Source organism: Lichenostomus cassidix, chromosome 7 (genome assembly GCF_008360975.1).
Source record: "Lichenostomus cassidix isolate B80296 chromosome 7, HeHo_3.0, whole genome shotgun sequence".
In the NCBI taxonomy this organism is placed as follows: Eukaryota; Metazoa; Chordata; class Aves; order Passeriformes; family Meliphagidae; genus Lichenostomus; species Lichenostomus cassidix.
The window spans coordinates 10,598,794-10,626,389 of NC_139488.1; the positions used below are offsets into that span (position 1 = coordinate 10,598,794).

Consider the following 27,596-nt stretch of genomic DNA (forward strand, 5'->3'; position numbering starts at 1 on the left):
GTTTTGTAAAAGATAAATGCTATGCTAATATAAGAAGTTATTTTGTCATAAACTGATTAGGTTTTGTTGCTAAAAATATGTGGACTAGGGGCTGCCTATCTACTATGGGATACACATGCTATGGCTACACTGCTGCAAATGCATATTTAGATACACATCTTGCCATACTGCACATATGATGGTTTTAATAGTCCTAAATACAGTTCAATTAACAACAGCTTGCATCCATACCCAGTTCCTGGATACGTGACCAGATAAAATCTAGAAAAAACGCTAAGCACTCAGAGGAAAACAAACTACACACTGCCTATTAATTGCACTGGAGTTAACACTGCCATCATGTAATCCTGGTAAAAACATGGTTTTTTTCATTTATTTTTTAATTTCTTGCAGTCTATTAAAAGATATTCTATTTAAACAGCATTGCACAATTTCCAGACAACTGAATCTGTGAAAAAAGCCTTATGGCTTTGTGTCAGGTCTTGCCATATTATTATGGTGCAAAGGCTACATAAATTTATCTCCTTCTAATTCTGGATTTTTTTTTTTTTAATATGAAGACACTGGAGAGTTTTGGGGTTTTTTTTTTCCATCTGCAGCTAAGATTTCTCCATCTCCTTCACATTTACATGCAAAATGAGAATTTGTGCACAAGAGACCCAGAATAAAAAAGAGAAGCATTCAGGAGAAGCTTTGAAGATGTTTGATGGCATTTTTGTTCTGTAGCAGCCCCTCATTCCACAAAAGTGGCATTGTGACCCTAGGACAGCACAGTGCCACACCAGTGCTACAGCCGTACCTGCAACTCCATCCCAGCCTTGGTCAGCAAGGAGAAGAGTGGGACAGGGATTTGCTGTACCTCAGTGACATGGTGCCGGTGCTTACTGCGCTTTCAAAAATCACACTGCTGTCCCTCATAAAGTCTGACATTGCTATTACAAACAGTGTAGAAAAACTTGTCTGTCTCTGTTCTTTTTTGCTTTCTCTCTCCCTGCTTTCTTGAACTGACACACACTCAAAACTGTGAAGCATAAGAAGTTCTTGCAAAATGAAGTTTTAATACAGAGCTACAGAAAGCTAAGGAGGGAAAAAAGTCACATTTTTATGATTACAAAAATGTTCCTTAACCTTGTTATTGTAATCACTTTGGATTATTAGGCACACTTTTTTAAAAAAGGCTAATCCACATCTTACCATAAATGCTTATGGTTTTGTCTCATACCACTCAAACCAGACCACAGAAGCTCTCTAGCTAGAAATTATTACATTTCTTTCTTACTTGCCTTTACGAAGTGCCATACTACCATTGCCATTTTGGCACCCTTGTACAAAAATTCATAAACCCATCCATACCCATTGGAATTTAGACAATTTGACATTGGTCTTTTAGTATCTAGGAATAACAATCAGCTTAACAGAAGCAGCTTTGTGTTAGTAAACTTCATAATAAAAGTACTTCTGAATAAATAAATAAAAGAACGACTCTATTATGCAATTCCAAACTAATCCTTGTGATAAATTTATTAATTCAACCCTCCAAAGGTCAGTATAATATTAATTTGTTCCTTGCACTAAATAATGTATTAGGGTTTAATCTAATCTGGTTAAACAGATGTTCAGCAACATTCAAACAGCCTTGGCACCAGCACTGACACAGTAGAGTACAAAATTGTAAATGTACTATAAAATATTTTAAACTTTCAATGCCAGAATACAATTCCATAAGAAGTTACAAAAGCCGTATCTTTAATAATTGCCAGTTTCTACTGAATTCTGCCATAAGGTTAATAATAAATTCTCAGATTACTATGTCACTTTGTACTGTTTAGCACCCAATTGTTTCCAAAGAACAACCTACTGGTTGTGTTTTCAAGGCAGGAAGGCAGAGTTCAAGATTCCACCAGAAGTTCCCAACAAGGAGGGAAATCCTAACTCTGCAGCAAAATGGCATCCCCTCAGCTTGTTACACTAATGGAGCCAGAGCAGGACCTACATTTCCCTTTACATCGAGGAAATGCCCCACCTCCAGTACACTGTTCTAGACATCATCCCCAAGAGAAACCAGATGTGAAATCCTTCACCTGTATGCTCCAGTCTATGCTGCAGCATCTTTTACCTAGCTGGAAACCACTTCACATGCAGCAAGTCACCTTTTTGCTGAGCTAAAGAATACTTTTGGAATCAATGGGTCTTTCCTCTGTGAACAAAAGTAAAGTTGTATATTTGCTCCAAGAAGCAGATCCCACTGCTCCTATGAATGCACGTAAAATGTATTTTCCTTGGAACAGATTTATCTCATCTGCATAGGGTTTTATTTTATGGGTGGGCCTGGTTTTGTTGATTTGGGCTTCTTAGTTTCATGGCAATTAGTTGCAAAACACCTTAAGATACATTGCTAGAATGACTACTCAACAAATAGCACTTTGTATCTTATTGTAAAATATTTAGATGCTCAGCCCAAACAAATGGTGTCTGTAATAAAAATACTGCCATATATCTTCATTTGTACTAGAACAAATCCATTTTATTTGTTCATTCTGTGTTTTAGTGTCACAGGTCTCTTAGAAAAGATAATTTATAATTCCCTATGCAATTAGATATGAAATTAAGTTGTCTTACTCTGCAGAAGAATTTAGAATGAAGAGACCAGGTTCAACCAGTACCATGGAAAATATTTTGATAGCATCAAAAAAGACAGCATAAAGATCTTTAGTGTTTTAACAAATTAACACATGCCTTTTGGGTAAATTACTGTACATGCTGTTAATCTTTTAATTAGGTTCTCTATTTCACATACACATTTATGGTAGGGAGGATTTTTAGTGATCACGAAATGCAAATATATGGTGTTGCTATGTTCTTTTAATAGACATATAAAAAAAAATAAACTCCCTCTCCCCACAAAAAACCCTAGTAGGTGTAGTCCTTTATTTGAATGCACCATAATAAAATATTAATAAATCTCTATTAATATTGCTAACAAAATACCACTCTCCATTTTATTATTCAAACAAATACAGCTTTCAGATTGAGAAAAGTAAGACTTGCTCTCCACAGCTAAGCCCCAGGAAAGGAAACTTTTATATTTGCAATGTATGTAGCTTTTAGACTCATCATCAACATTTAAAAATATGTAATTGATGTTATCTATATACATGGATACATAAATAGTGACGTTTGAAGCACATTCTATGGTAGCATTTCACAAAATCCCAATTTTCTCATGCTGACTGCCACATAATACTGCCTAAACATCTCCTTCCAGGGTCTTGAAAAGATACAGTATTATCTATAGCTCATTATTTGATACAATTTTTTCCTCAAACATTTGGTCCATCCTCAGTTTCAACACAAGATAAACACTTTTCCCCCCCCACAGACTATTTCATAGATTCTGTAGCTGATGCTGAAGGAAAAACTACTCAGAAATGCAGACAAATTGCCATCAGTTAACGATCCCTATGCCAAGGGCCATTTTTAGCACGGTGTTGTCACTGTGAAAGTAGGAATTATCTACTAGCCACTCTACATAATGATTTTTATTAGAAAAAGGAAAAAAGGCCAAAATGTGGCTAAGCAGCAAATATACTGTAAAAACAAAGTATGAAAGCAATTTAGCTATGAATCTGGACTGGCATATGCATCTGCCTCCTAGCTTGCTTTTTTGACTTTAACTCTTTGTTGGTAACTTGGAAACAGCCAGGTGAAGACAAAGGTGCTATACATATGAAGCAGCATGGGAAGTAAAAACAGAATAAAATACAGTTCCCCGGTGCCAGGACTATTCTAGCTCTATTGACAATTATTTCATTCTAGAAGAAATATTTTTCATTTGGAATAAGGTTGAAAGTAAAAATGCCCATAAATACACAATGAAAAATGCCCTGACCTCATCTCACCAAACCTGATGCAATGCCTGTTTTTAATCACACCTGTACAAACATACATTATTTTAAATTGTCTGGATAAATTGAAGGTATTTACTGGCCAAAAGATAGACAGAGTACATGCAACTCTCCACAAGCCCTCCACCAGTAAAGTAAGACAGAGACACCAACCCTGAATAACCAGGTAGGTCAGTGGATGGGAGGAAGGTACATGCACCCACTTCTCTCAGACACAGCTTGAATTTGAACCTTCATCACTACTGTCTGAGTGGGTTCCCAGTGAGCAGGATAGTAGGTAAAAGGAGGTCACTAATAGCATTGTCTTTTGCTCATCCTTTCCTATTCCATTCCATTAAAAGTAGCCATTTAATCTGCTGCAGACCCCCAATGACAAACAATGCAGGAGGGCAGATTGCCCTTGTAAAATTCAACTGGTATGAATAGACCCAAACATCAAACAGAGTTGCTGATTGACAGCTTCATTTATATTCCAGTAAGGACCAGGAGGATTAAAGCCAGGTCTTGTCTACAATGCTCACGTGCAGCAGTGAGAAACTGTCTGAATTGACCCTTTGCTGTCAGTGCAAGGAGGAGGATCTCTCCCGAGGAGATGATAAGACACAGAACAGGGGTCAGTGTGTTTCCCTCTCTTTTGCTTTTTTAAACCGAGAAACACTTTCTGTTTATCCCCTTCAGATTTTCTAGCCCTAATTTGTTAGGTTTTCAGTTTAAAAACAAAATGGTTTTCACGCTTAGTTTGTCTACGTGGTTAACGGGGACTGAGACTCAGTACTGCTTTACACCACAAGCTTGCCAGAGGCCCTGCAGCTAAGCACCTTTGCTCTCCACAGGCTCAAACCAATTCCCCCAAACACGTGCAGCAAGATCCCGACTGGGGCACTGCACTGATGATAAATGGATTTCAGACAGACCAGCCAGCAGAAAGAGCTCTGCTTTCTCCCCAGCAGCATAGCCATTAAAAATGCTGCATAGGGAACCTACACCCAAGGCCAATCAGGAATTCTAAAACTTGGGATTTACTCCTTAATAAGCAGAAGCCAATCTGGGGGATGTGCCCTACCTCTGTTAGGTGAAAGAAAGAAGCAGCTGGGGGTGGGCTCAGCTTTGTGCGCCTGTGGGGAAGGCAGATGGGGCAAGGCAATCTGCAGCTGGAACAAAAAGCCAAGCCCATCATGTCACTGGGTTAAAATGCTGCTCCCCTTATCTAGAGGAGTGAATGGGGAAAAAAAACTCAGCAGATAAAAATATTTTTAAAAATCTGAAAAAGAAAAGAGAGGGGAAAAAAAAGGAAGGGAAAAAAAAAGCTGCCCTAACATGTTAACCAGTACCAGGCTTTGCTCTTCTCATCCTACTGGATGTTTAAATATTTGGCTTATTAGCTAACAGGCTTCTAACTGTACCTCATTTTCCTTCTCTGGATAGACGAAGACCTAGCCTAACCTAATTTATTCCCCCTTTTAAATAGAGCACTGCTTCATTAGCAATTCATGATGAAGAAAAAAAAACAGAGACAAAATTTTATTTTTAATTAAAACTAATAAAGACCATTTCTCAGTTTTACTCAAAACCACCAGTGTTTCTTGGACTTGTGGGCTTAGCTGAGAGTTTGGGAAGGAAGACAGCAAAAATCTGAATTTATTATACACTCATCTAAGTTTTTAATCGAGTTCACACAGGCCTTTCAAAGTGAACTTGATTTTTATTTTACCCCGAATTATTCTAATGGTTCTTGTTACACAAAAAAGCCTGTGGCTCAACTTCCCCAGCATACTTCACTGGTTTATAACACTGGCAGAATACAGGAAAACCTTTCCCTGAAGAGTACAAAACTTCGAGAAACCTCTGTCCTCCAGTGTTACCTTTTTGCACACAGCCTGCAACATAAAGTGAATGGAAAGCATTAAGGAACATGGCCCTCAAACTAAAGCACTGATTCACTGTTACAGCCTGAGCAATATTGTTCAGAAACAAAGGACACAAGAACAAAAGGTTTAATGATTTCTACCCATAGCACAGTCCGAGCTTGATCCTTTATGACCATGGAATAAACAAATATCACACACACCACTGCAACAAGTTTACTGGAGCCCGTGGAGCTGTCACCAAAACATGTTGTGCTTCAAAGCACTCAACCTCAAAGTCCCTTTGCAGGTACTGGGGTCTCACAGAGGGAATGATGAAAGTGTGTGTCACTGGAACAGCCAAAGCCCATTGTGTCCACTCTGCTCCCTCCTTTCTCCCCTGCCCCCTCTTCTGCTTACGAGCCGTGCTGTGCTCAGTCACAGACCGCAAATAAGACGGAAAGTGGCGTCACAAGTGCTGAGCTGTTCAGAACTACCTTTACTTACCCTCCTTTAAGCTGTTCAAACACTAATAAATTACCCATTTACTTATACTACCCAGATGTTTGCTATCTAGAAAAATAGATTATTATTTGTAGAAGGTTTTGTTCCATCATAAGAATCCTGTAAATAATATATTGGGATTAGAACGCCAATTCCACATGCTAACTTTTATACACCAGTTTGGGGGGTGGCAGGGAAGAAAAGGAAAGAGAGACACTTCCTAACCACTAGTCAGAAGTTAAGAACTTTCACAGAGAGTGTATTAAAAAATCAAGTATTCACTGGAGTTCATGCTGTTGGGATAATGAGGTTATTTAAAATAACAGCACAAATGGAGAATGAAGATGGCAATCTGAAAGATTAATTTATTAATTTAATCCTGAGCTTTTGCTTCCATATATATATATCATAGTTTCATATAAATATATATTTGTATGCGTGCATATGTATAAAATGTGTGTTTATATACTAAACTATAAATACAACATATATGTGTTTTTATATATAAACCAAAGTAAAACTTAAAATATACTCCATTTATATATCTATAAATATGACACTCTAACATTTCTTTATATGTCACATTTTCCATTAAAAAATGCAACGCTAATTTTAGCAAACCCTACAAATATAAGGAGCCTCAATCTTTGTTGCTTCTTTTATTTTTTAACACATGATTTCTTAAGAGTTCTGAGGAATGTTTAAAGAGAATTCTAAGGCTTTAATTGAAATGGCATGAAATGCTGAACCTTTAACAACAGTGTCTTTCAACCCCTGTGTCCATTATGCACAGAAATGCCTATCAAAACCCACAAAGAACGAAGAGGTTTTCAATATTCTCATTAAAATCATACTTTCTCTCATGGTTCCAGCTAATTGAATTTCACTTATAGTTGACATGAAGTTTTCTAGGGTAGACAAAACAGTGATTTGCTGGTAAATGATGTATATAGGAGGAAAATAAATATTTGAGAAGTTCTTAGCCCTCTTTCTTCAAACATCAGGGGGAAAGACAAAGAATACAACTCAAGCAAGGAACAGTTCAAGAAGGAGCAGCTTTTACAAGGAAAACCTTGATCTGCATGGCTGAGTGTCACTGCAAGAAATTCAGTCTGCATAGCACTCTCAGACAAGTTGTCATGGAATTGCACAGCAGAGTTTACTGCAAGATGTCGGTATGACATACCGTACCCCTCACACATGCTCCTGTTAAATGATTTGATTTAAGCCTTTTATAATGCCACCTGCAAAACTGAAAAGAAGAAAGAAGACCATATACCCATTATAAGTATATCCAGTAGAGGAAAGAGGGACTAAAGGGATTACTAAAGGTAAGGAGCTGTTAATTAGGGATGGTGTAAGACACAACTGCTGAAAAGAGGCATGAAGAGGGCTGGGTGGGTTTCTTTCATTTGTTTTGGGGTATTTTGTTTTAAATCGAGTTGGTTTAGCAGGGTGAGAATACTCCGTGTCAAAAGAGTTTGAGCTCAGACACACAGCAGCTTTACATGGACTGACAACTCTGTTAGGTGAGACCAATACTGTGTCTCTGCCAAAATGAAACGCAAAAAAGTAGCAGCAAAGAATGACCGTCAGGAAGTGACCCAACATTTAGCTTGTTGATCACTGTATCCTCTTGTTATTTAAGTCATTGTATCACCAATGTCTCTCCTATTTATTAAATGCTTCTCACTAGAAAGATTTTGACTACATGAATAGGGAGTGACGACTCAGACATACAAGTGACAGTGGGCTGAGGGGTCAGAAGATGCCAGATAATAGCAGCCTTGTAATTTACTGCACACTATTCACATGAGAAACCTGTATTCAGTTTTCCTCTCATTTTTTCTCATACTGCTACCTTGCGCTTGTGTAGAAAATAGCATATTTGGTCTTCCCAGATACAGCAAACTTGGCTGTGTACATAAGCACAGTTCAGCAGGGTTTCACCACTTTTTTACTATACCTTTCTTGATACAGAAATATAAAACCAGCTTGTGCGTGTGTGTTCAATACAGCCCCCAGCTGGTATGTTCTCCCTTTACCTGACATTCAGTTGGAAGCTATTGTGGTTCTGGAGACAGCACAGATGGGAATATTTCACAGGATCTTTTCCCTTCTAATCATCTGCTCAGGCCCTTCCAATTGCCTCAGAGCCCTACCCTCTTGTACCAGCTTAGGAAAATCCATTCTCTCATTGGTATTTACACCCTTCAAATATTTGTACACATGGTTATAATCCCATAAGGGGCAAGATGGTCATGCTGCTGTCACAAAGGCTAGTCTGAAAGAGGGAGCAGAGCACTCTGGCTACCACATTCTTATACACAGCAGCCTGGGGTTTGGACTGATTTGCTAAACAGCATTGTATCACACAGATCTGGCCTGTGCTTTGAAGTAATACTAAAATGCAGGCCACAAGTGCAAAAGGCCTCCAATTAACAGCAGAGAGCAGGGCTGAGCTCACTTTTTTAAACCCTTAAAGAAAATGAACACACTTGCAGTCTGGGCGGTTTCCCGGCCCCAGCCACGTGCACTATCAATCCAGAGGAGAGCTCTTAATGTGTCTGTGCCCTGTTCCTACACAGTCAGTAGAGCCACCTTTCTCTCTTGCTGCAGCTCACTGCAAAGGACAGCTCCATCAGTGCTTCAGAACACAGAACTCTGCAGAAGCACCGAAGCCAAGCTGTCCTGTGGCTGCAAGCAACATCAGGGCTTCACAGGCGAGGCAGCTGCAAGTAGGTCCTGAGGTACACCTCTGGGTGTCATGAAATTTGGGCAGAGGTCAGCTACTCTGGCCAGGCGCTGATCAGCCCAACAAAATTCTCTTCTTTCCGACTCCAGTGATGCAAGGCTGACAGGGCTGAGCTGTCTGATCTCTGCTCACTAAACCACAATCCCCAGAGAGCATCATTCACCTCTGTGTCCAGCTATTGCAATTCTATGTGGCAAGACAAGATACTTAAACCTTTTTCCTTTCTTGTTCTTGTGCTACACCTTCCCCACCAACCACTGCCAGCCTCTCCTTCCAGCCTTCCACTCTGCCCAGTGAAACACAGCTCTTGGCATGCCCAAGGCTTCCCCCGTCCAGTCTGTAGACAGCACTAGAAGAAACTGAGCACATGAAGAGAGGCCTCTGAGGCATAAATGCAAGGCACTGCCTCTTGGAATGGCTCTGCTCAAGGTAATGCATTGCTTAAGAACCAGAGCTTGGCACTCTCTACAATGACAGGAACAGGAAAGATCTCTTGCTCTGTGTATACTTCCCTCCCGTTTTCTCTCTCCTCCTTCTGTTTAACTTGACATCTGAGAACCATTTCACTCTTCTGTACGTCCATTTCCTTGTCATGGTCACACACCAACTAACCCAAGCAACCATCTTGTCGGTGCCTGGCTAAAGCTGCCCCCAGAGAGCAGGCAGGGCAGGCACTCCACACCACCCTGCGAACACACCTAACTCAAGTACCCAGGAAGAGAAGGCAAACTCCATTTCAATGACCTCTAACCTGCTAACTTCTGCAGACAACGCACATCAGTTCTATGTACACACTCACAACAAGTGCCAAGGAACTGGTCAAAAGGAAAAACATATCCACAGGAAATCACACTATTTCCTTTTTCCTCATGGATTCTAAGAAAGTAGATACTGAAAGCATCAAACTAACACTGTTCTTCCACGCCACACTGAGGAGGGAATCAACTTTCACAGCAGGTCCTAAAGCCACAGGACTGCACACAGGGTACACCAGATTGCAGCTACTTTCATACTGCTTTGGTCCCAGCACTCAGCACTGTGTATTCTATGTACCTCCTACCAGTTCCCTTCTCTTGCATAGCCCTGTTAGAATACCTTACCCACAAAAAAAAAAAAAAAAAAAAAAAAAATTCATCAGGGCATGTAAATTTTATTAAACTACATATAGAGCAGGTGTCCCTTTAAAGCATTACTCTTTTCCTCTCTGAAAGGCAAACGTAGCAGGTTCCCTACTGTCAGGTGTAGATTCAAGTGATGAAAGAAAAATATATAAATGTTTATTAAACCTTTGTTGCCATTTACACCACCAACTTTCACACCCCAGTGCCAAGCTGTTAACGAATTCCCATGCTGTTCCAGAAGACATTTCACAGCTCCTGTCAGAAAAGGGAAGTTTCATGAGGGCAGCACTCACTGGAAAAGTCTCTGCTCCCACCACTATCAACAAAAAGTGTTCGCAACCAGCTGTTTGTGGAATAAATGTGTCCTGCTCAAACTGTGTGAGAACAAAGAGTTTCTTCCAGAGAGGCATGGGGCTACCTTCATGTATACCTCATTATACATTTTTGTCTCAAGATTGCTTATGCTAAGACTTATCAATTTACCTAGCAGCCAGGAATAAAAATAATCCATAATAAGCCAAATGACCACAAGCCGGTACAGGAGGCTCAGGCCAGGTTGCAGCTGGGGGGGGGGGCGGTATGTGTGTTACAGCTCAAATATTTGGACACGGCATCACCTCCTCGGGGAGCTCTGCATCTCCAGGCTGCAGCCCAGGTCAGCAGCCCTACGGCAGGGTCCCTTTGGGCACACAGCTCCCTCAGGGAGGCATGTGCCACCTACCACTCTGTTCTACGTTTCCTTTCTGCCAGCCAGGCTCTGCCGTGCAGCTGGGAAGCACACGGCAGGGCCCTGCAACACAAGGCACACACCAGCTCGAGCCTCGGCAGCTCCGCAGGGCTGTCACAGGGAACCGCAGCAAAGGCGCTGTGAAATCCTGCAGCAATTCTCTCTGCTGCCACAGCTATTCTTTCCCCCCACCCCTCCAACTAGCTCTTCTATCTGCCACAGAAGACCCTGTTCTAAAAAGAACAGGCAAAGGCAAGATGTTTCCTGCAAGGTGAAGTGAAATTGCTGCTCCTCTCAGTGTTGCCCAAAAAAAGAGGAGGGAGAAATGAAACACTTTCCCAAAGAAAAAGGTGACAATTATTACATGCTAAGTTACAATTTAGAGAGGTTTTACAGTACCAAAGCTTTGACAAACTCATTTACTTTGTCCCTGGAGGACACAGGAACACCTATTCATGTCACTGTTTTGCACAGCATGATGCTCAAAGCTTTACCCATTTCATTTTATTTGAAAAATGCACCTGAGGATCTTCAACTTCTCATGCAGATCCTGTAATTCAGTTGATCATAAAGAAGAGCTAAGTCACCATTTATTAATACATATTGCTAATGGAAATCAATTGTAAGCACTAGAACAAAAGCAGACTTGTCCTACAACCATAATGAATAAAGTAAATAGCTTTATTTTTCCCACTTTTTTAATATCAGAAAGTTGTGTTCCCAAATAAATCCTTACAATAGCAATTTGGCAGCATGCTTCTGTCAACCCTAGTTAACAAATTAGAGCCCTATATTCTATAAATTTTTGCATGAAACAAAACAATCTCAGAAATCTATTGGCTGTCTCTGACTATATCTCACCCCTCAGCCTACTGAGAGCTAGGACAGAAGCAAGATACTACAGAACATGATGCATATTTCAGCTTCATATCTTGAAATCAGCATGGTCTGCAGTATTTGTTCAATATGTCTAAAAAACACTGGTGGACTGGCTCTTCAGTGTGAAGGTAAATAACCTGACCAAGAGATTTGTTAGCTGATGGATCTTTAAGGTATTTTCTGTCATTCTAAATATTATACCATGTGATGCTGTCTAGAGGAATGTAATCATCGCCTTAAAAATGAAAATACCTTAGCCTTTCTTTTAAACTAATTGCATTAATTAGAGATCCAACTTTTATTTTCTAGAGGAGTTATTTGAGCAACACATCAAGTGACAGATCACTATCTGAACCTGCTCATTATCAAAGCTCGTAGTTCAAAAACGCAGTGGCCATTTCCTCCCTGCACAGTGACTAATTTCCTTCGTGAGTCAATCTGTCTCCTCCTTGCTACTCTCACAACAGAGAGATGCTACAAAAGCAAGGCTCCCCCAAGTGAGATGCTCAGCCAGTGTGGATCACTGCACTGGATGGCATGCCTCCTTGAAGCAGGTTTTCTGCAAAGCCCATTCCCCTTTGGAAGTGCCAAGAATCAAATCTTGGCCACCTAATGCAGCATGTTCCACATGTTAGCTCGCAACATGTTGAGCAACTGTGTTAACTGAGATGAATAGTGCTGTCAAACAGAAAGCTGGCTCACCAGGATGGAAACAGTGGGATATGCTGACCTTTTACATTCAGAAAAAAAGTCCCTAAGATGACACAAAGCATTTCATACTAAATACCAAAACAACTACCTTCTTGCAGGACTTTTACTACCATATTGTGTAAATAAATACATGTACACAAGCTCTGCCTGTATAAAGAACCTGGGCCTCTCTCACAGAGCAGAGTCTGACAGAGGAAATTAATCGATATCACCCTGCTTGGAAAGAAGTTTGCACAAGGAGCCCATGAGATTAACCACTGCCTGGAACTCCTGGATTCAACACCACCACTGCTCCTTCTGTTCCTACATTCAAACACCTAGCTATACAAAATAACTAAAATCAACAGATGAAATCCAAATCCCCAGGCAAATTTGCTATTAAACTACTCTAAATGTGCACAGGTTTTATTGGTGATACGGAGATAAAACAAACTTACAGATTTCTCATCCAAAAGAATAAGCACTGAAATAACCTGTTTAGTATAAAAAAGCCTCTTGAAATTCAAAGTTCATTCTGGAAAGATTTTTCCCAACCCACGACCTCCTGCCCATCTCCTTCAAGATTATGATTTTAGGTTTGGGGGTTTTTTTAAGCTGATATTTTGGGTAGAGAGAGGAAAGCTTTGTTTATTTTAAGATTTTGCTGCTAACAGAGAATCATCTCTGAGTGGAAGGGACTGTAGAGCTTTATAAAGGGCTTTGCAGCAATATAGTAGGTAAGTGAAAACAGAAATCAGTCTGTACATTTAGCCCTACAACTATGTGCCATAAAGAGAGCATGTATATGTAACCATTATCTACAAGGTATAATTAAAAAAATTAAAGACTACAATACGCTGTTCAAAACTGCCCTGATACGGAGAGGAATACTGGATACCATCTAGCTATACACCTAGATGTTCTATCTTCTGTGCTGACTTCCTCGAAGCAGCAACCTGCCTTGTGGTACAGAACAAGTGTGTCATGAATACCCTGACTGATCATTATCACCAGATTTCACACTTCAGTAAGATTTAGCTAATGCTTTCTAGGCAGACTAAGAATGTAGGGCTTGTTGTTCATCTAGTTTAGGATTAAGCAATTAACACAACTGATATAAACACTTCCAAGATTTGCTACCAATTTTCTTGCTTTCTCCTTACAACAACCTCAGGTGCTGTCTTCTGCAGTGCAGAGAAGGGGGAAAGAACTTTATTGAATACCTTGTGCCTGAGCTGCAGAACTGTGGGAATACCCCAGAGCCAGGAGCGCTGTCTCCACCAGCTGGCTAAAGAGCACATCTTTGCGAACCAGAACGAACTCAGCATGCTCTTCTCGATTATCGTATTCAAGGGAGGCGTCCGACTGCTCCACCACACAAAAGACTGGAATCATCAAACCTAGATGGAATAAAACAAGAAAAAAACCAACAAAACAACAAAGCATCAATAAGAGGAACATGAACTGTGTCATATATCTCTGATTAAAGTTGTAAATTAACACACCTCCTAGAAGAGTCATCATAAGTGGAAATCTGCCTTTCTTGCTTGTGGGATAACTTTTGTTTTCTTTCCAAGGGAAATACTGAAGTCTCATCACTTGACTCATTTAAAACCACACTAAAAGCTCTAGAGAATACAGTTCAGGATTAGAATCATAGTCAGCATGAAGATGAACAAGATTTCCTAATACGACTTTTTCAGCATTGCAGAAGTTTTCTGCAGTTCCATGAATGTCTCTATTTCTTTTAGGTCATTTCTCCATATTCAGCCATATGAAAACCTGACACATAAATGCCATTTCTGCTTCTCTCTACACAGTGAATGTATGGAGAAATCAGCAGAGCCTGTTCCCCTAGGGGCACCATGGGATCCTTGTGAATTTTCAGACCATAGCCAGTCTTCTCACTGTACAAGGAAAATCGTCTTGCATTGATTTTGTTGAGAATTATAATCTTGTGTTGACAGCTGATGGTCACTCAGACCCAGAGAGACCCATGGCTGTCTTTCTGCTGCATCCATGAAGAGTGTGAGAACAACTCTTTTTGAAAGAGTATCAAGGATGAGGAGGAACCACAGAAGTGGAAAACTCCGGGGGTGGTCTGGATTCAATTTTGTTCTGTTTTATTGTAAATTTACTTTCATGGCTACAGGATCAAGTTATCTATGGCATTAGATAAATTGTGAGGCATGAACTTAAAGAGATTCAATAGCACAGGCAGCAGAGAAACATGCCAATTTGCAGGAAGCAGCCCTACAGTGCATTCACAGAAGGAAGAGGGAACAGACGGAAAACCTACAGAACTGCACAGCCATTTCCACCACCTGCTATAGGCCAGGCTACCTCCAGTCACAGAAATTTTGTGACTGGTTACATACAACTTGTTAGTCCCTAGGTAAACTAGAAAATATTGGTGCAGAGAACAATCTCAGCCTAAAGTAGTTTTCCAAATGTGCTAAGGTTCACAATATCACTGGAAAGTTCACCTCTAAATCTTGTTCTTCAGAATGGAATACAACCATTTCTAATAGTCAATAACTACAAAAACTATCTGAGTATATTTATGAATTCCAGACACAAATCACTGTATTCCTGGACCAGACACTTCTTTAAGGGAAAAAGAGGAGAAAGTCACATTTCAGTTCTCCTTCACAAAGTCTATTAAATATTTCTGAGATCTTCTACTATCAGTAGCTTCAGTATCTACAAACCAATAGCTATATATCTCTTCAGAGGAGTCACCCTGCCCTGAAATAAATACAGTCATACCAGCAACTGCTAAGGAACTTAAATACCCTTCCCTTGAATTTCCAAAGATTAGATCTACTTTCAAATATATTTTAGATACACAATTCTCACATAGTGACTTATCTAGCACAGAGCGGCTCTCAATCTGACATTCTAAATGCAGGAGCTAAAAGCTACAATATCCACTTGATGTGTTTTAGTTCTTTGTTTTAAAACACATCGTGAAGTAACATGAAAGAAGGTTACAGCATCGCATTGATACTGCTCCCTTTTCACTGCTTGATTCTAGGTTAAACTGATGCATTTTGCAAGTTCAAGCAGCCAAATTCTAACACACAGAGCTAAAAAAAAATCTCAGTGAAAAAAAATCTCTAGGTGCTTTCCTGAAGAGACAGGACATGGCTGATCACATTCCTCTGAAATCAATGACAAAATTTCTTTTCCTATCAAAGGTTAAAACTTTAATTCTATTTGTCCATACACCATTTAATTAGTTAATATGAAAATAAGTCTCTTTAAGTGACAAACTTCCAGTCCTGTCGAACACACAGGCTGTCACAGCACTTTTGATGGGGCTATTAATGTCTTAGCAAAAGATTAAGATAATTGGCCAAATGCTGAGGCTGTAATATCAGTTGTGTAAATTACATTTTGGCAAGACAGAAAAAGTGGTGAAGCAAACTGATGAGAGGGATGTCACACTGTCTTTTTGCTCCTGCTGGATGCTTTCCTTGTCATACAACAGTCTCTCCTTTTCAGCAGAGAAGTTGCACCTATTCTCTGCACCCATCCTCTACTGTCTTAGTACAAACAGGATCTCAAATACTAGAACTGATGCCATACGTGACATCACTTTAATGGATAGCATAAAGGATCCCACACGACTCCTGCCCATGATGATTTTCCTGCCCCTTCCTGCTGTCCATGCTTGCTAAAGGGACACTGCTAAAACTTTTGAAAAAATACTTCTGAACTCACTGACCCAGAGTAACTGATGATAAGCTGTTATTAGTACCTTGAAAACAGAGAGCAAAGGGCAGGTTACCACATCTCTCATTACTGACCCACTCTCATGCCTCTAACTATAGTATTGGAACCTTAATACTGACTTTATTTTAAAAGTAAAATAAAAAGCAGCAGTAATCAAACTTATTTCCAAATCAATATCACTCCAAGGAAGTTTCAACTGCTTTGCTCTCTATTTCACATTAGAAAGCTAAACTGTCATATCTCTGAAGAATTTACTACTTCAAACTTCCCTAATTTTCCTAATGTTATCTGAAAATAAATTAACATATTTTCACTATGTTGGAATCAAAAAGAAAAACATCTGCAGAGGCCAACATGCTCTTTACATACTGATATACACCATGTCTCACTCCTATATGCATGTATTACAGCTCCAGCTCGCTACAGGGGCCCTTAGAGAAGAGCAATACAAATTAGTCACTACTCACTGTCATTCCAGTTGAAGAACTTGGAGCAGTACTCAGAGAGCTGGAGACCAAGCATTCATCATGGTCTCACATGCAGTGCTACTGCAGCACAAGCCAGCCTTACTCATAAATCCTGGAACTCCTCAGCTCTTTCCCTAACGACCGATCAGCCAGAATTCCTGTCATCCTCCCTCGCCTGTGCACACACACGGAGAAGGCTGAAGTCCCCCGGCACTGAACTCGTGTGCACTCACTCTCCCAGCTTTAGAGAGAGGCTGCACGGAGTGATGCTGCACAGCTCATGGTACATGACACACAGCACTGATTTTCACACACACAGAAAATGAGGAGTAATCTGAGGGCTAAAAAAGGAAAGCATTTATTTCCTTAAAGGACGAACACAATGCTAGTATGCACACAAAATATTAACAGCAATCACAAATCATACTAAAGACTTTTTCTGCTTGATTTTGATTAACGTAACTGACTCATAAACAGCTCTTTCATGCTTCTCACAGGGCTTTGACCCCATATAGATGGTATCTGCATAAAATGTCAGGGGAGCACAAACCAAGATCTACAGAAAGGCTTTTATGAGGACATCCATACACAGCAAGAATTCCATCTAACCCATGAAAGAGAACAGTGAAAAAGTGTTCCCACCAGTACTCAGAGGAAGAGAGTGGTTAGCAGTAACCAGTACCTTTGTATAACGCATATATTTAAAGCGAATCAGAGACAAGATTTAAGCTCCACTATTGCTTTCACAGAAAAGCTGCAACATACAGAGAGACTTCGTAAACACACTTGCATTTTTTGCCAAGACTCTTCTAAGTGGCAGAGAAATTAAGAAGAAATTAAATACCTATCAAAGAGACCAAATGCACATGTTCTCCTCCTTGCCCATTTTAATCTACAGTTTTATTTCACTGGGGAGCAATCAATTCTTAAAAAATGAAGGAAAGAAAAATAGATATTTCATTAGATAAGTGAAAACCCAAGATACTCTGCGGCATAACAGATTCATTTTTGCAAAAAAAACCAAAAAAAACTTAGAGCCAGTTAAAAGTATTATCAATCTGCAATCATACAGCTCCCTGGAAAACATTTTCGGTTGTAAGATTTCCAAGTAAAAGCTGCAGATTTCTAACAACAAACGAGAAGGACAAGAAGAGAGCAGATATTAAAAAGTCACTCACTATTTCTTTTGTTTATTTGCACATAATATAATGCATGTTTTTTTAAGTCACACATGCGATACTATTGGCACTGAACTTCTATGCATGGTCTGCTTCCACAGAACCATCCTAGGCAGAGCAGATAGCTGAGGAGCAGCAGGTTACATTTGTACAGCCACCCACCTCTCCAGCCATTAAACAGGGAGCAGTGCTTGCATGTCCTAGTGAGTATAAAATGAAGATCAACTAGAATGAAAAGGCACCAATAAAATTCATGTCTTTTTAAATTAAAATCTCCTTCCATCAGGACAAGTTTTGAGTCCCATCTAGGTGTTATTTAATTTAATCTAATTTGAACAATTTCCAAACATCAGGTTGATTAATTTCAACAGCATGGTGTTGTGGAAAGATTTACTGTACAGGGGTTGTCTAGCAGGGAATTAATAAAGAAGCCAGTTCTTTGCCCTGAGTAACATGAGGTTTTAAGACTTCCCAGATTTCTAGTGGGAATACTTCACAGCACAAGCATGTTTTCTTCTGGGAGTGAAACCCACTAAAATTATTAAAAACTGAGATCAAATGGTGGTGTCAAACCCAAAGGAAATCATTCTACAGTGGAGAGATTTTTATCAACTGAAGAAAGTAGAAAATAAAGTTTTTGTTGTTGCTGTTACGCTTTGGGCCTTTAGGTTTTGTTTGTTGGTTGTTTTTTTGTTTTCTTTTCTTTTAAACAGAACACAGACTCATATGCAGAGTAATCTCCCTCAAAGACACAGCAAATTTCTATGGTTTGGAGCTCAGAAACCAGGACATGTACTTGAAAATTCATAAACTACTGAAAACTCTTCATTACTGTATGTAGAAAATATTTTCCCTAGCAGAGACTGTAACATGGGCCACTCTCTAAGCTGGTCTTTACGGTACAGAGAGGGGAAGAAAAAAAAAAAGAAATCTAGGCAACAGTAAGAGCAAAATCCACAAATGTTTATTCCCATGCACACCTAAAAACTATTGAATTAGAAGCAACTTTTGTTGGACTTCTAAAATGAGCCCTTTACCCTGCAACAGAAACTAGGAAGCCAAATTAGCAAAACATGGATTGTCTTGAGGAAATTATCTAGATAAAGATTCCATATATTTAACAATAAAGCATGCTTCCACAACTGGCAGTAACCACAGGAAGTAATCAAACTACAAACATTTCCTAAACCTAATCTGTGTCTGTTTTTTCTTTAGAGAGAGACCTTTATCCAGCAAAGGCAGTGAAGGGAAAGCAGTCTATTTATTTATTTCTCTCTGCATTGCAGCAGAGCTGGCCTTACAAATACCGATTTGGTATTTAACTGTCTTTCCCTTTCTTCTAAATAAATTTGAAAAATGAACCTAAACTGAGAAAACTGCTTTAAAAGGCAGAAATCAGCACAGGAGAGGTTTGCCAGTTCTCCTTTTCACATTCTGCAGTCTAATTGAAAAGTCAGAAGCCAATTAAGTTTGACAGCTTTCAGTTATGCAGAAATACCTGAATTTCTGCAGCAAAGATGCCATCCTGCATACTAAAGTGTAAAACAAATCCATAATTTCCTTTCTGGGAAGGGAAGGGAAAGGGAAAGGGAAAGGGAAAGGGAAAGGGAAAGGGAAAGGGAAAGGGAAAGGGAAAGGCTTTAAAGCCTCAGTAGGCCAGTTCTTCAAAACAGCGTAAACTGCAAATCCTGAAGTGATCAGAAATTAAAACTTAGTGCATATGCCAATAATCAGGAGATTTCTATTAAAGACTTGACTAGCTGAACAAACATAGAATCAGAGAATAATTTCATTTGGAAAAAACCTTTAAGATCACATGTAACAATAGAAGGTAAATTCACCATTAGAAAAGATCAAATGCATTCCAAAATGTGGGGTATTTTGTCCAGTTGGCTGGGGCTTTTTAAAGAGGAAAAATGTAATATAGTATTTGAAAAAAAGGAGGTTGTGCTGATCTCAACACCACTTTTGTTTAAATCACAGCGTAGCTGTAGCTCGTGGTGATGAGAGATCTTCTCCAGAAAATCTGCAGAGTCCAGCCGAGGGCTGCAGATGCAGAAGACACAATGACAGGCTAAACCAGCACAATCATACCATTTCCACAGTGCCACACACACACACGACTATTCACACTCTAGAAGGATCTTGCTTGGAGCAGATCCCAGGTTCAGCCCACGCCAGTGCAACTCCTTGGTAAGGTGGAAGAGACAGAGCTCCCTCATTTCAGCAAGCATTAGGCATGTCCATTAAGGCTGACTTTCAAATTACCCCATAAATTATGAATACAATTAAATTGCACAGAATATAAGTTGTTGGAACTCAACTTATTTACAATAAATGCTTGGTTTGGGTAAATGGACTCTGTGTCAACCTTTTACTTATCAAACACCAGCTTACAACAGTCTCATTATGAGGCTGAGAATTCTTTCACTGTAAATCTTTTTTAATGGGGACTGAAGGAATGACTTTGCAGTTGTTTGTCACCAACCACTCGGAACCACGTGAAGAAAGCTGTGTGCACACACTGACAGGGAGCCAGCGGGAAATCACTATGTCAAATACAGGAAACTGTATCAAAATCTTTGCAACTGTACAATCCTATGCAGCATCAAGTACCTCATTATAGCAAAAGGTTTTATTTAAAAACAAGGACCCTACTTTCTGCTAATCCTCTGCTCTCCAGTGTGCTCTAGACAAAATGCAAGATATCTGATTTTGTATATAAGCAGTAATGTGATGCTGTTTAAACTCCTACTCTTCATGGGTTTATAAGCCCGCTGCAAATATTTTGTTCCAGGATGCAATTTGGTAAAGAAGAGCTCAGTTCACAGATGATTTTGATACAATGTTTGCCAAAGAAACAAAATCATGTTAAATAACATTACATTGTAGAGTTTTTCTTCTTAGGAGGGCCAGAGGAAGTAAAACTAAGGACAATATCTTTCTCCTCCTCCTCAGCTATTTTTTCTGGCTTTACATATTCAATAAATCTGTAGGCAGGAAATGCATTTCTATATTTTATATTTTAGCCAATGGCAAATGCAAACCACAAGATATTATTTACATCTTCCTTCAGCTTCCAGTCCTTTCTGTGGCTTCAGTCTCCCAGCCATCACAACTATCCCAGATCTCAGGAAGTCTTATAAATAAGTCACTACCGTCTCTGCAGATGTCCTCTGTTTCTGACAGCTTAACTACCCAAAGAATCCTTCTCCTAGCTGAAATAACAGCCTTACTGTTTAACACAAAATATTTCAGGCCACTATCCCACCACAGAAACATATTATGAAACTCATAACTTGATTTGATAATACTTGAATTTCAAAAAAACGGTATGAAAGAAAGGCCATATTTATAGCATGTGCTGTGACAAACAAGAAATGAGAAATAGAAGAATACCAAGCATTTACCTCTGGCACAGCCTTTCCTGCAGCATGTCTGGGACAGAAGTGTTACTTGCAGGAGATGAGGCCTTTTCTTAGTCAAAGTGGATCAGCTGTTTCTGGTAACAAATTCCCTTTGCTAAACCAGTTGCCCTAACTCAACCCAACGTTTGAATCTGTCACACTGGTTGGGTTCACAGGGTAAGAACAGGAGCAGCCCCACTGGGGCTTTGTGCCACCCTGTTAGCCCAGCGACAGCCATGCACAGGGCAGCCAGGAGGCAGGACCAATTAAACAGGACAATAAAGCACTTCCACCTCTCCAAATAAATGAGCAAAACTGAGAGAGATGATAGCCCAGAGCTCAAAAAGTGAGGGAGCCTGAGTGAGAAGGCAGCACAAACAGCTGTCTGGGCTGCACTAGTGAAAAGCTCAGTCCTCCCATGCCAGCAGCAACCCCCGGCATGCAGCAGTCCTGGGGGGTACAAGCACCGTGCTCTCCGCCAGAATCACACATAGGCCTTCAAATCCATGGAATAGAATCATAGAACCAGGTAGGTTGGAAAAAACACTTAAAATAATTGAGTCCAACTATTCCCGTTGAAAGGCCAAGGTGAAGACACTATAACTACATTTTTCCTAAATAAAACAGCTCCATTGTTTCAGCTTGTTTCCCAGTTATAAAAGGAGAAAAAATACCCCACAGCTATACTTTATAATATGAACAAAATGGAAAATTTCACTCATGTCTCTCAAAATCAGTGGAAGAAACACTTCTAAAATCAGCTTTTTGTTAAAAAGTCATCTTAAGCCATTAATCTCCTATAAGTTTTAGGTTTTGGTTTCTTTAACTTAAAAACAAGTTTAGGGTTCGTGAGGAGTTTTTAGTTTGGGGGACTACTTTCTGTTTCTTTGCTCTCAAAAACATAACAAATTTGCCTAAGGGGCTAAAACTCTCTTTGCCAAGTTTCACCCAAAATTATTTTTAATGACCAACTCTGAAAACGAGAACTGCTAATAAGCCCTTAAATTCAGTGGCGCTAGCAGATGCCACCATATTATGTAATTTTTGAAGCAAAAAAACATCTTCCAGCAAAAGCATTTTAATGAAGGTTCTATTAACTAGTCTCCTGGTACTGGGATAAGTCCCCTGGAATGCAACAGAAAAGCTTTCATAGCTGGTTTGAGGTTTCATTTCTGGAGAAGTGCTGCAGACCACACTTGGGCCTATTTTGGGGTCTCCACTGGGACCCACCAGCAAGTTCTTTTCTCCTTCATGTCCATCCCTTTGTGAACCACTCCCTGGCAAGAAAAAGAAGGAATCGTATCACCCTTTCTCTGTGTTACAAGATAAATGCCTGCAGAGTCTAATGTAACTACTGCACCTCCACCTCTTGCCTTCAAAGCCACCTGCAGGCTCCAACAGTGAGACAAGCTGAGTTATCTGCAACCGCTGTAACCACTACCACCTTTCCTCATGTTTTATAGATATTGGCAGCACTAGAAAACCTTATTTCTGAGTGGCAATGTCAACAGATACGGCAGAACTGCCAATGGGCAAAAGTTACAAGTATGCACAGAAGAGGACAAGCGACATTGAACTCTCTCTCTGAATAAATGTTACCAAACTCAATGGCTACTGATGAAGCTCTTCATCCTGTTTCACTTTCAGCAAGGGTAAGGCTACTGCTACAGCAATATCATTACTACATGGTATTTTTCTGGTAGAAGGAGGCCACAGAAATCTTCATCAGATCTTCAGCAGGAAAATAACTAGAGGAGGGAACTACAAATGAGAAAAAGTATAAGCCATTCTTTCCTCCAGAAAGCAGCTAACTTCACCCTCTGCCTCCTTTTTCACCAGTCAACACAAAATCTTCTGACAGTCTGCACCTACAGCCCATTATGGGTCAGCAACTGGCGTCTGGAGCTTGGCCTTTACTTACAACTCCAATCTTTCACACCCTTGTGGAGCGAGGGCAACTTCTGAGTGGCCTTCTCTTGTATTCTCTTTTCCAAGAACAAAGGAGTTGTGGGGGAAGCACTCTACAAACACAAAATCACACATCTAACAGCTATCGGTTTGAACATCACTCTTTTAGGAATACTTACATTTATCTGCCAGCAGGTCACATTAATCTAATGGTCTTTAATAACTAGCATCTATTTAACAAACAAGTCATGAGGTCGGGGAACAAAAGTTAACAGATAGATTCTCTTCCTCAGGTATGCACAGTACACTTCATCCAGTTAGCAATATTTTGGGGCAAGGGTGGAAAAGACATACCTACAGGCTGACCTACCGTGTGTGGATTCACTTGTGAAGAGTCAGCAATGCTTTTTGGGCTCAACAAGCTGAATTGCTACATTACTATGTACATAGAGCTACACCAAAGAATTAGATACTTCTGCTAGTACAAATGCATGTGCTCACTGATAGGTGTTAGCCAAAGAAAGCGGATTACATCTGTGCTCCAAAGGCTGAACTGGCTCCCAGTTCACTTTCAGATGCCATTCCAAATGTTGATTCATAAAGCTGTATGATACATGACTAGAGCCAAGGCTACCGTAGCAAGGCTCTCTCTCTCCATGTATGGTACAGCAGAAAGGACAATTCTGCTTACAGCTCTAGGAGTCAGAGACAATGGAGAGCCAGGATCCCTCAGCCTTGGGCCTTCAACTACAGTTTGGTCCCTCTGCAAGATGCACACAGCTGCACAGCCCCCCAGCATAGGGCCTTTCTGCCTTTTGGTTTTTAATCTGAGCCCTGAGATGGTGAGGTAGCTAAAGAGCCATAGAGAGTCAGCCCCAGCTAGCGATGGCTTAAGAGACCAAATACTCTTATTTGTATTCACATCCACAGATTTAAAGAGGGGGGAAAAAACCCAAAACACTCCCCCTCCCACCCCCTCCCAAAATAGCACAGTTCTTTATCTCCAGACAGAAGGAAGTAACTTTTACTACTTTCTACCTGTCCACGGCATTCTCAAAGCTCATGTAGCAGGCAGGTCAATATGATGTTGTGATCATATTAACGTAATCAGAAAGGCTCAATACATTCATTATTATGCCAGACCCAGACACTCAGATAATGCCTAACTTGATCGTTACCATCAAGCAATATGCCTACTTACTGCATACTTGCTCACAGGAGTGCATATGAAGTCTCCTATCCAGACTTCTAGCTTGAGCAACAAACTACTTAAAAAAAAAAAAAGGAAAATAAAAAAAAAAAGCCCACACTTCTGTTACTCTGCATTTTCTCTAAGTCTAAAAATTGGTAGAGTGTATGACAGGTCCACCTCATTTTTCTTAATGATGTTTTTATTATTCTTTCACTCAATTAAAACAGAAATGGATATTGCATCTTCTGACTGTATAATTGTTATTGTAATCTGTTTTCGATCACTGCTTGGGAAATGGGTCCAAAACAACATAAACTATCCACAGCCTCAGAATACAAGTCATTTTCTTTTACTACGATACTTAAAGAGACATCTATCATGTTGCTCCGCTAACATGTTTGTATTATGGCAAAGAAGTTATTTGTAAGTTGGGAAAAGACATTATGAAAATCACCTTTCACTCCAAAGTATTGTATAACTCATAATTTATAACTACATTTCTTAATAACCACTCAAAATAATAAGGCTGGAAATTGTGCACATCTAATTTTAATATATAAATAATGGAAATGCATATAAACCAAAATATGCTCAAAATATGAATTTATATTACTCTCAAAAATTAGGCTGGTTATAGTTTTGAAAATAACATGCTTCATTTCCAAGATATGCCTGTCAGTTAAATTTATGGCAAAACATTCTCTGTGAGTTTAGATTACCAAGATGGTAAATACTTCTTTGTGAGTTTCCTCACTTGTCTGAAGCTTCCATCCAAATGCTGACAAAGTCAGCACCTTCTCAAGAGTGAAGTGTTGGTGGTACACAAGTAAAGACCCACTAATCCAGCCCCTTCTCAACATTACAAATAGAATTGAACAGCTGAGAGAGAGACAAAATAACCTTGTAGCTCTATGCAGTGATACAAATTATGCTTTTGATATAAGAAATGCCCCTCCTGACATTTCATGCCAGGTTTAGTACCTTTGAAAAGATTCGCTGTCATTAGTGTGTCTTTTCTTCTCAATGTGTGTCTCTGGGGAACAAATGAGGGAGCATGTTTAAGTGGAAGACATTTCTACTGCACTTTGAAAATGCAGTGGGCATATAGTTATCTCAAGAGATGCTGCAGCTTCATATAAAATAGTGTCTGACAGGTATTAAGCTTTTTCTGAGGTTCTTTACCTTGCTGACATTGCTATTAACAAGGTACAGTTGTCAAATTGTTTAATATTGCATGTCTATCTGATACAAGGACATCAGTTAAAGCCCAATGACTAAACATTTTTAGTCATCTAATTGGCCAGATAATTTTCTATTTAGAAAACAAGTCATATACTTAGACTCTTATCTAGAGCTACCTGTCCTTTTTCTTCAAGTTCTTTCTGTTCCCCTTATACAACATCTACAAATAATGACAATCTTCTCTCTTTCCAAACATCGCTGCATGAAACATCAGTAATCATTCAGCATTCAACAGGAAATTGAAAATGTATCTTGAGTTCAGACACAGTATTCCTGTCCTAGCATCCCGCTTACCATAATATCAATGCAGGGTTCACACTTCATTTTTTGAACAGTCTGTAAATTATCTGTGTAGCTTTATTCAAAGTAGAAGTGCCTCCTGGAAGGAGGTTTTACGTAAGTCCTCAGATGCTAGCAACATTGACATTCGCACCTTTAAAAATCAGAGTAAGAATTACACTTAAAAAACCCAAAGCAAAACAACAAACTAACCAATCAACAAAACAAAGAAAGAAAATCTTTCAAACATTTTTATAAGAGTTTTTCAGTGTCAGCAGCCTTAAATTGCTAATAGACAAATGCCAAAATCTTGTATATTTGTAAATCTTCAGAGGATACCAGCAGAGCTGGTACGCAGATTTTTAAAGGAAAAAAACCAAACAACTAAAAATACTATTTCATGTTTTTTTAAAAGTTCCCTGAAATAGAAGAAAAAACATTGGAAATATAAAGTATTTTTTCCCTTACCAATACTTGGATCAATGCAAATGAAGACAGAGACAAAATATACTCAACAGCTGCAGTACATGCTTTCATACAAAGCACAGGAACTCTGGATAAAAAAAAATGCCTAACTATAGAACAGTGACAATATGGACAACATGCCTTGCTGGCTGAGAACATATCACACATTAAAGCAGCCAACACTTGAGAACAGCCATGAGAACCTTAACTAGATGGGCTAAGAACTGCCCCCAAATTAAATGACAAAAAGTATTTTCTGTCTTTCTTACCACTAATCAATGTAAACTCATTTGTCTGTAGGCCCACAGCAGAGACGCTGCTGATGAGCATTCTGCAACAAGTACAAGGCTTGTTGGAGGGCAATTTTTTTTAAGTATCGCTAGAGGCTAGAAAACATTTCTCAAAAGCCATCAAATACTCAGCTGCCTTTTGTCTGCTGTGACTATTTCGTACATCTGCATTAGTGACACATGCCACCGCAGGGACTGACGCAGCTGACCCCGGACATTTCGTACAGTAGGAACCAATTACCACAGGGCGATTTTTTCAGAGCTCGAAAGGGCTTTGGTTCCTCGTCCAACACAGGGGGCTGGTTTCAAAGCCACTGTGAGCTTCAAAAGGAGAGTCAGCTCGTTCGGTAGTTACAGAGCATGAATCAGGCACAGGTTATCTTGAACAAACCACCATAGTATCAATTCAAAGGGACTTGGTAATACTTTATACCTTGAAAAACTGGGCCTTTAATCCTAAAAACACAGCAGTAGTTACTAATTTAACTAAATTATGAGGGGCAGTAATTAAAGGCCTAACTTAGCTATGCCTTGCAATTTAGGATTCAAAAGAAAATCTTCCCAAGTTTTACAGATTTTCAGTTATTTTGAAAATGTTAAAAATAAGACTTAAAAGCAGGTTGGGTACTGCTCAATCACAAAAATAAGAATTTTTCCTAAACAGGTCACACAGATGTTTGGTGAATATAAATACATGGCTGCAATAAAACTCTTCATTTACAGCATCATAGTTGCCATATTGTATTACCATGTTCTGTGTCAATGAGAGTGACAAAAATCTTACAGGTTCAAGTATTTTACTTAAGCTCCAGACCACCATTGTGGCCTTTTTCCTCCCTATTCCACACGGACAGCTTTGAAGAAAACATAAATAATAGAAAGTAGCTGCAAAAATAAATATTCAGGATAACATCCCACTGAAGAGTACTAAACTTTTAAAGGAATTTTAAAGGAATTTTAAAGTAAGTGATACCATCTGAAAGTCTGTGCTACAAATTAGAAAGT

The 27,596-nt window shown here is 39.5% G+C and overlaps 1 protein-coding gene across 7 annotated transcripts in view; it reads right to left on the bottom strand.

The window, feature by feature from the left end:
* Positions 1–27,596, bottom strand: part of SATB2 (SATB homeobox 2) — a 226,980-nt gene that overhangs the window by 95,696 nt on the left and 103,688 nt on the right. For all 7 annotated transcript variants that reach the window (XM_085066112.1, XM_085066111.1, XM_085066113.1 and 4 more), the window contains one exon: positions 13,649–13,825. In XM_085066112.1, the coding sequence (XP_084922238.1) occupies positions 13,649–13,825 (177 nt within the window). The remainder of the gene's footprint in view (positions 1–13,648; positions 13,826–27,596) is intronic.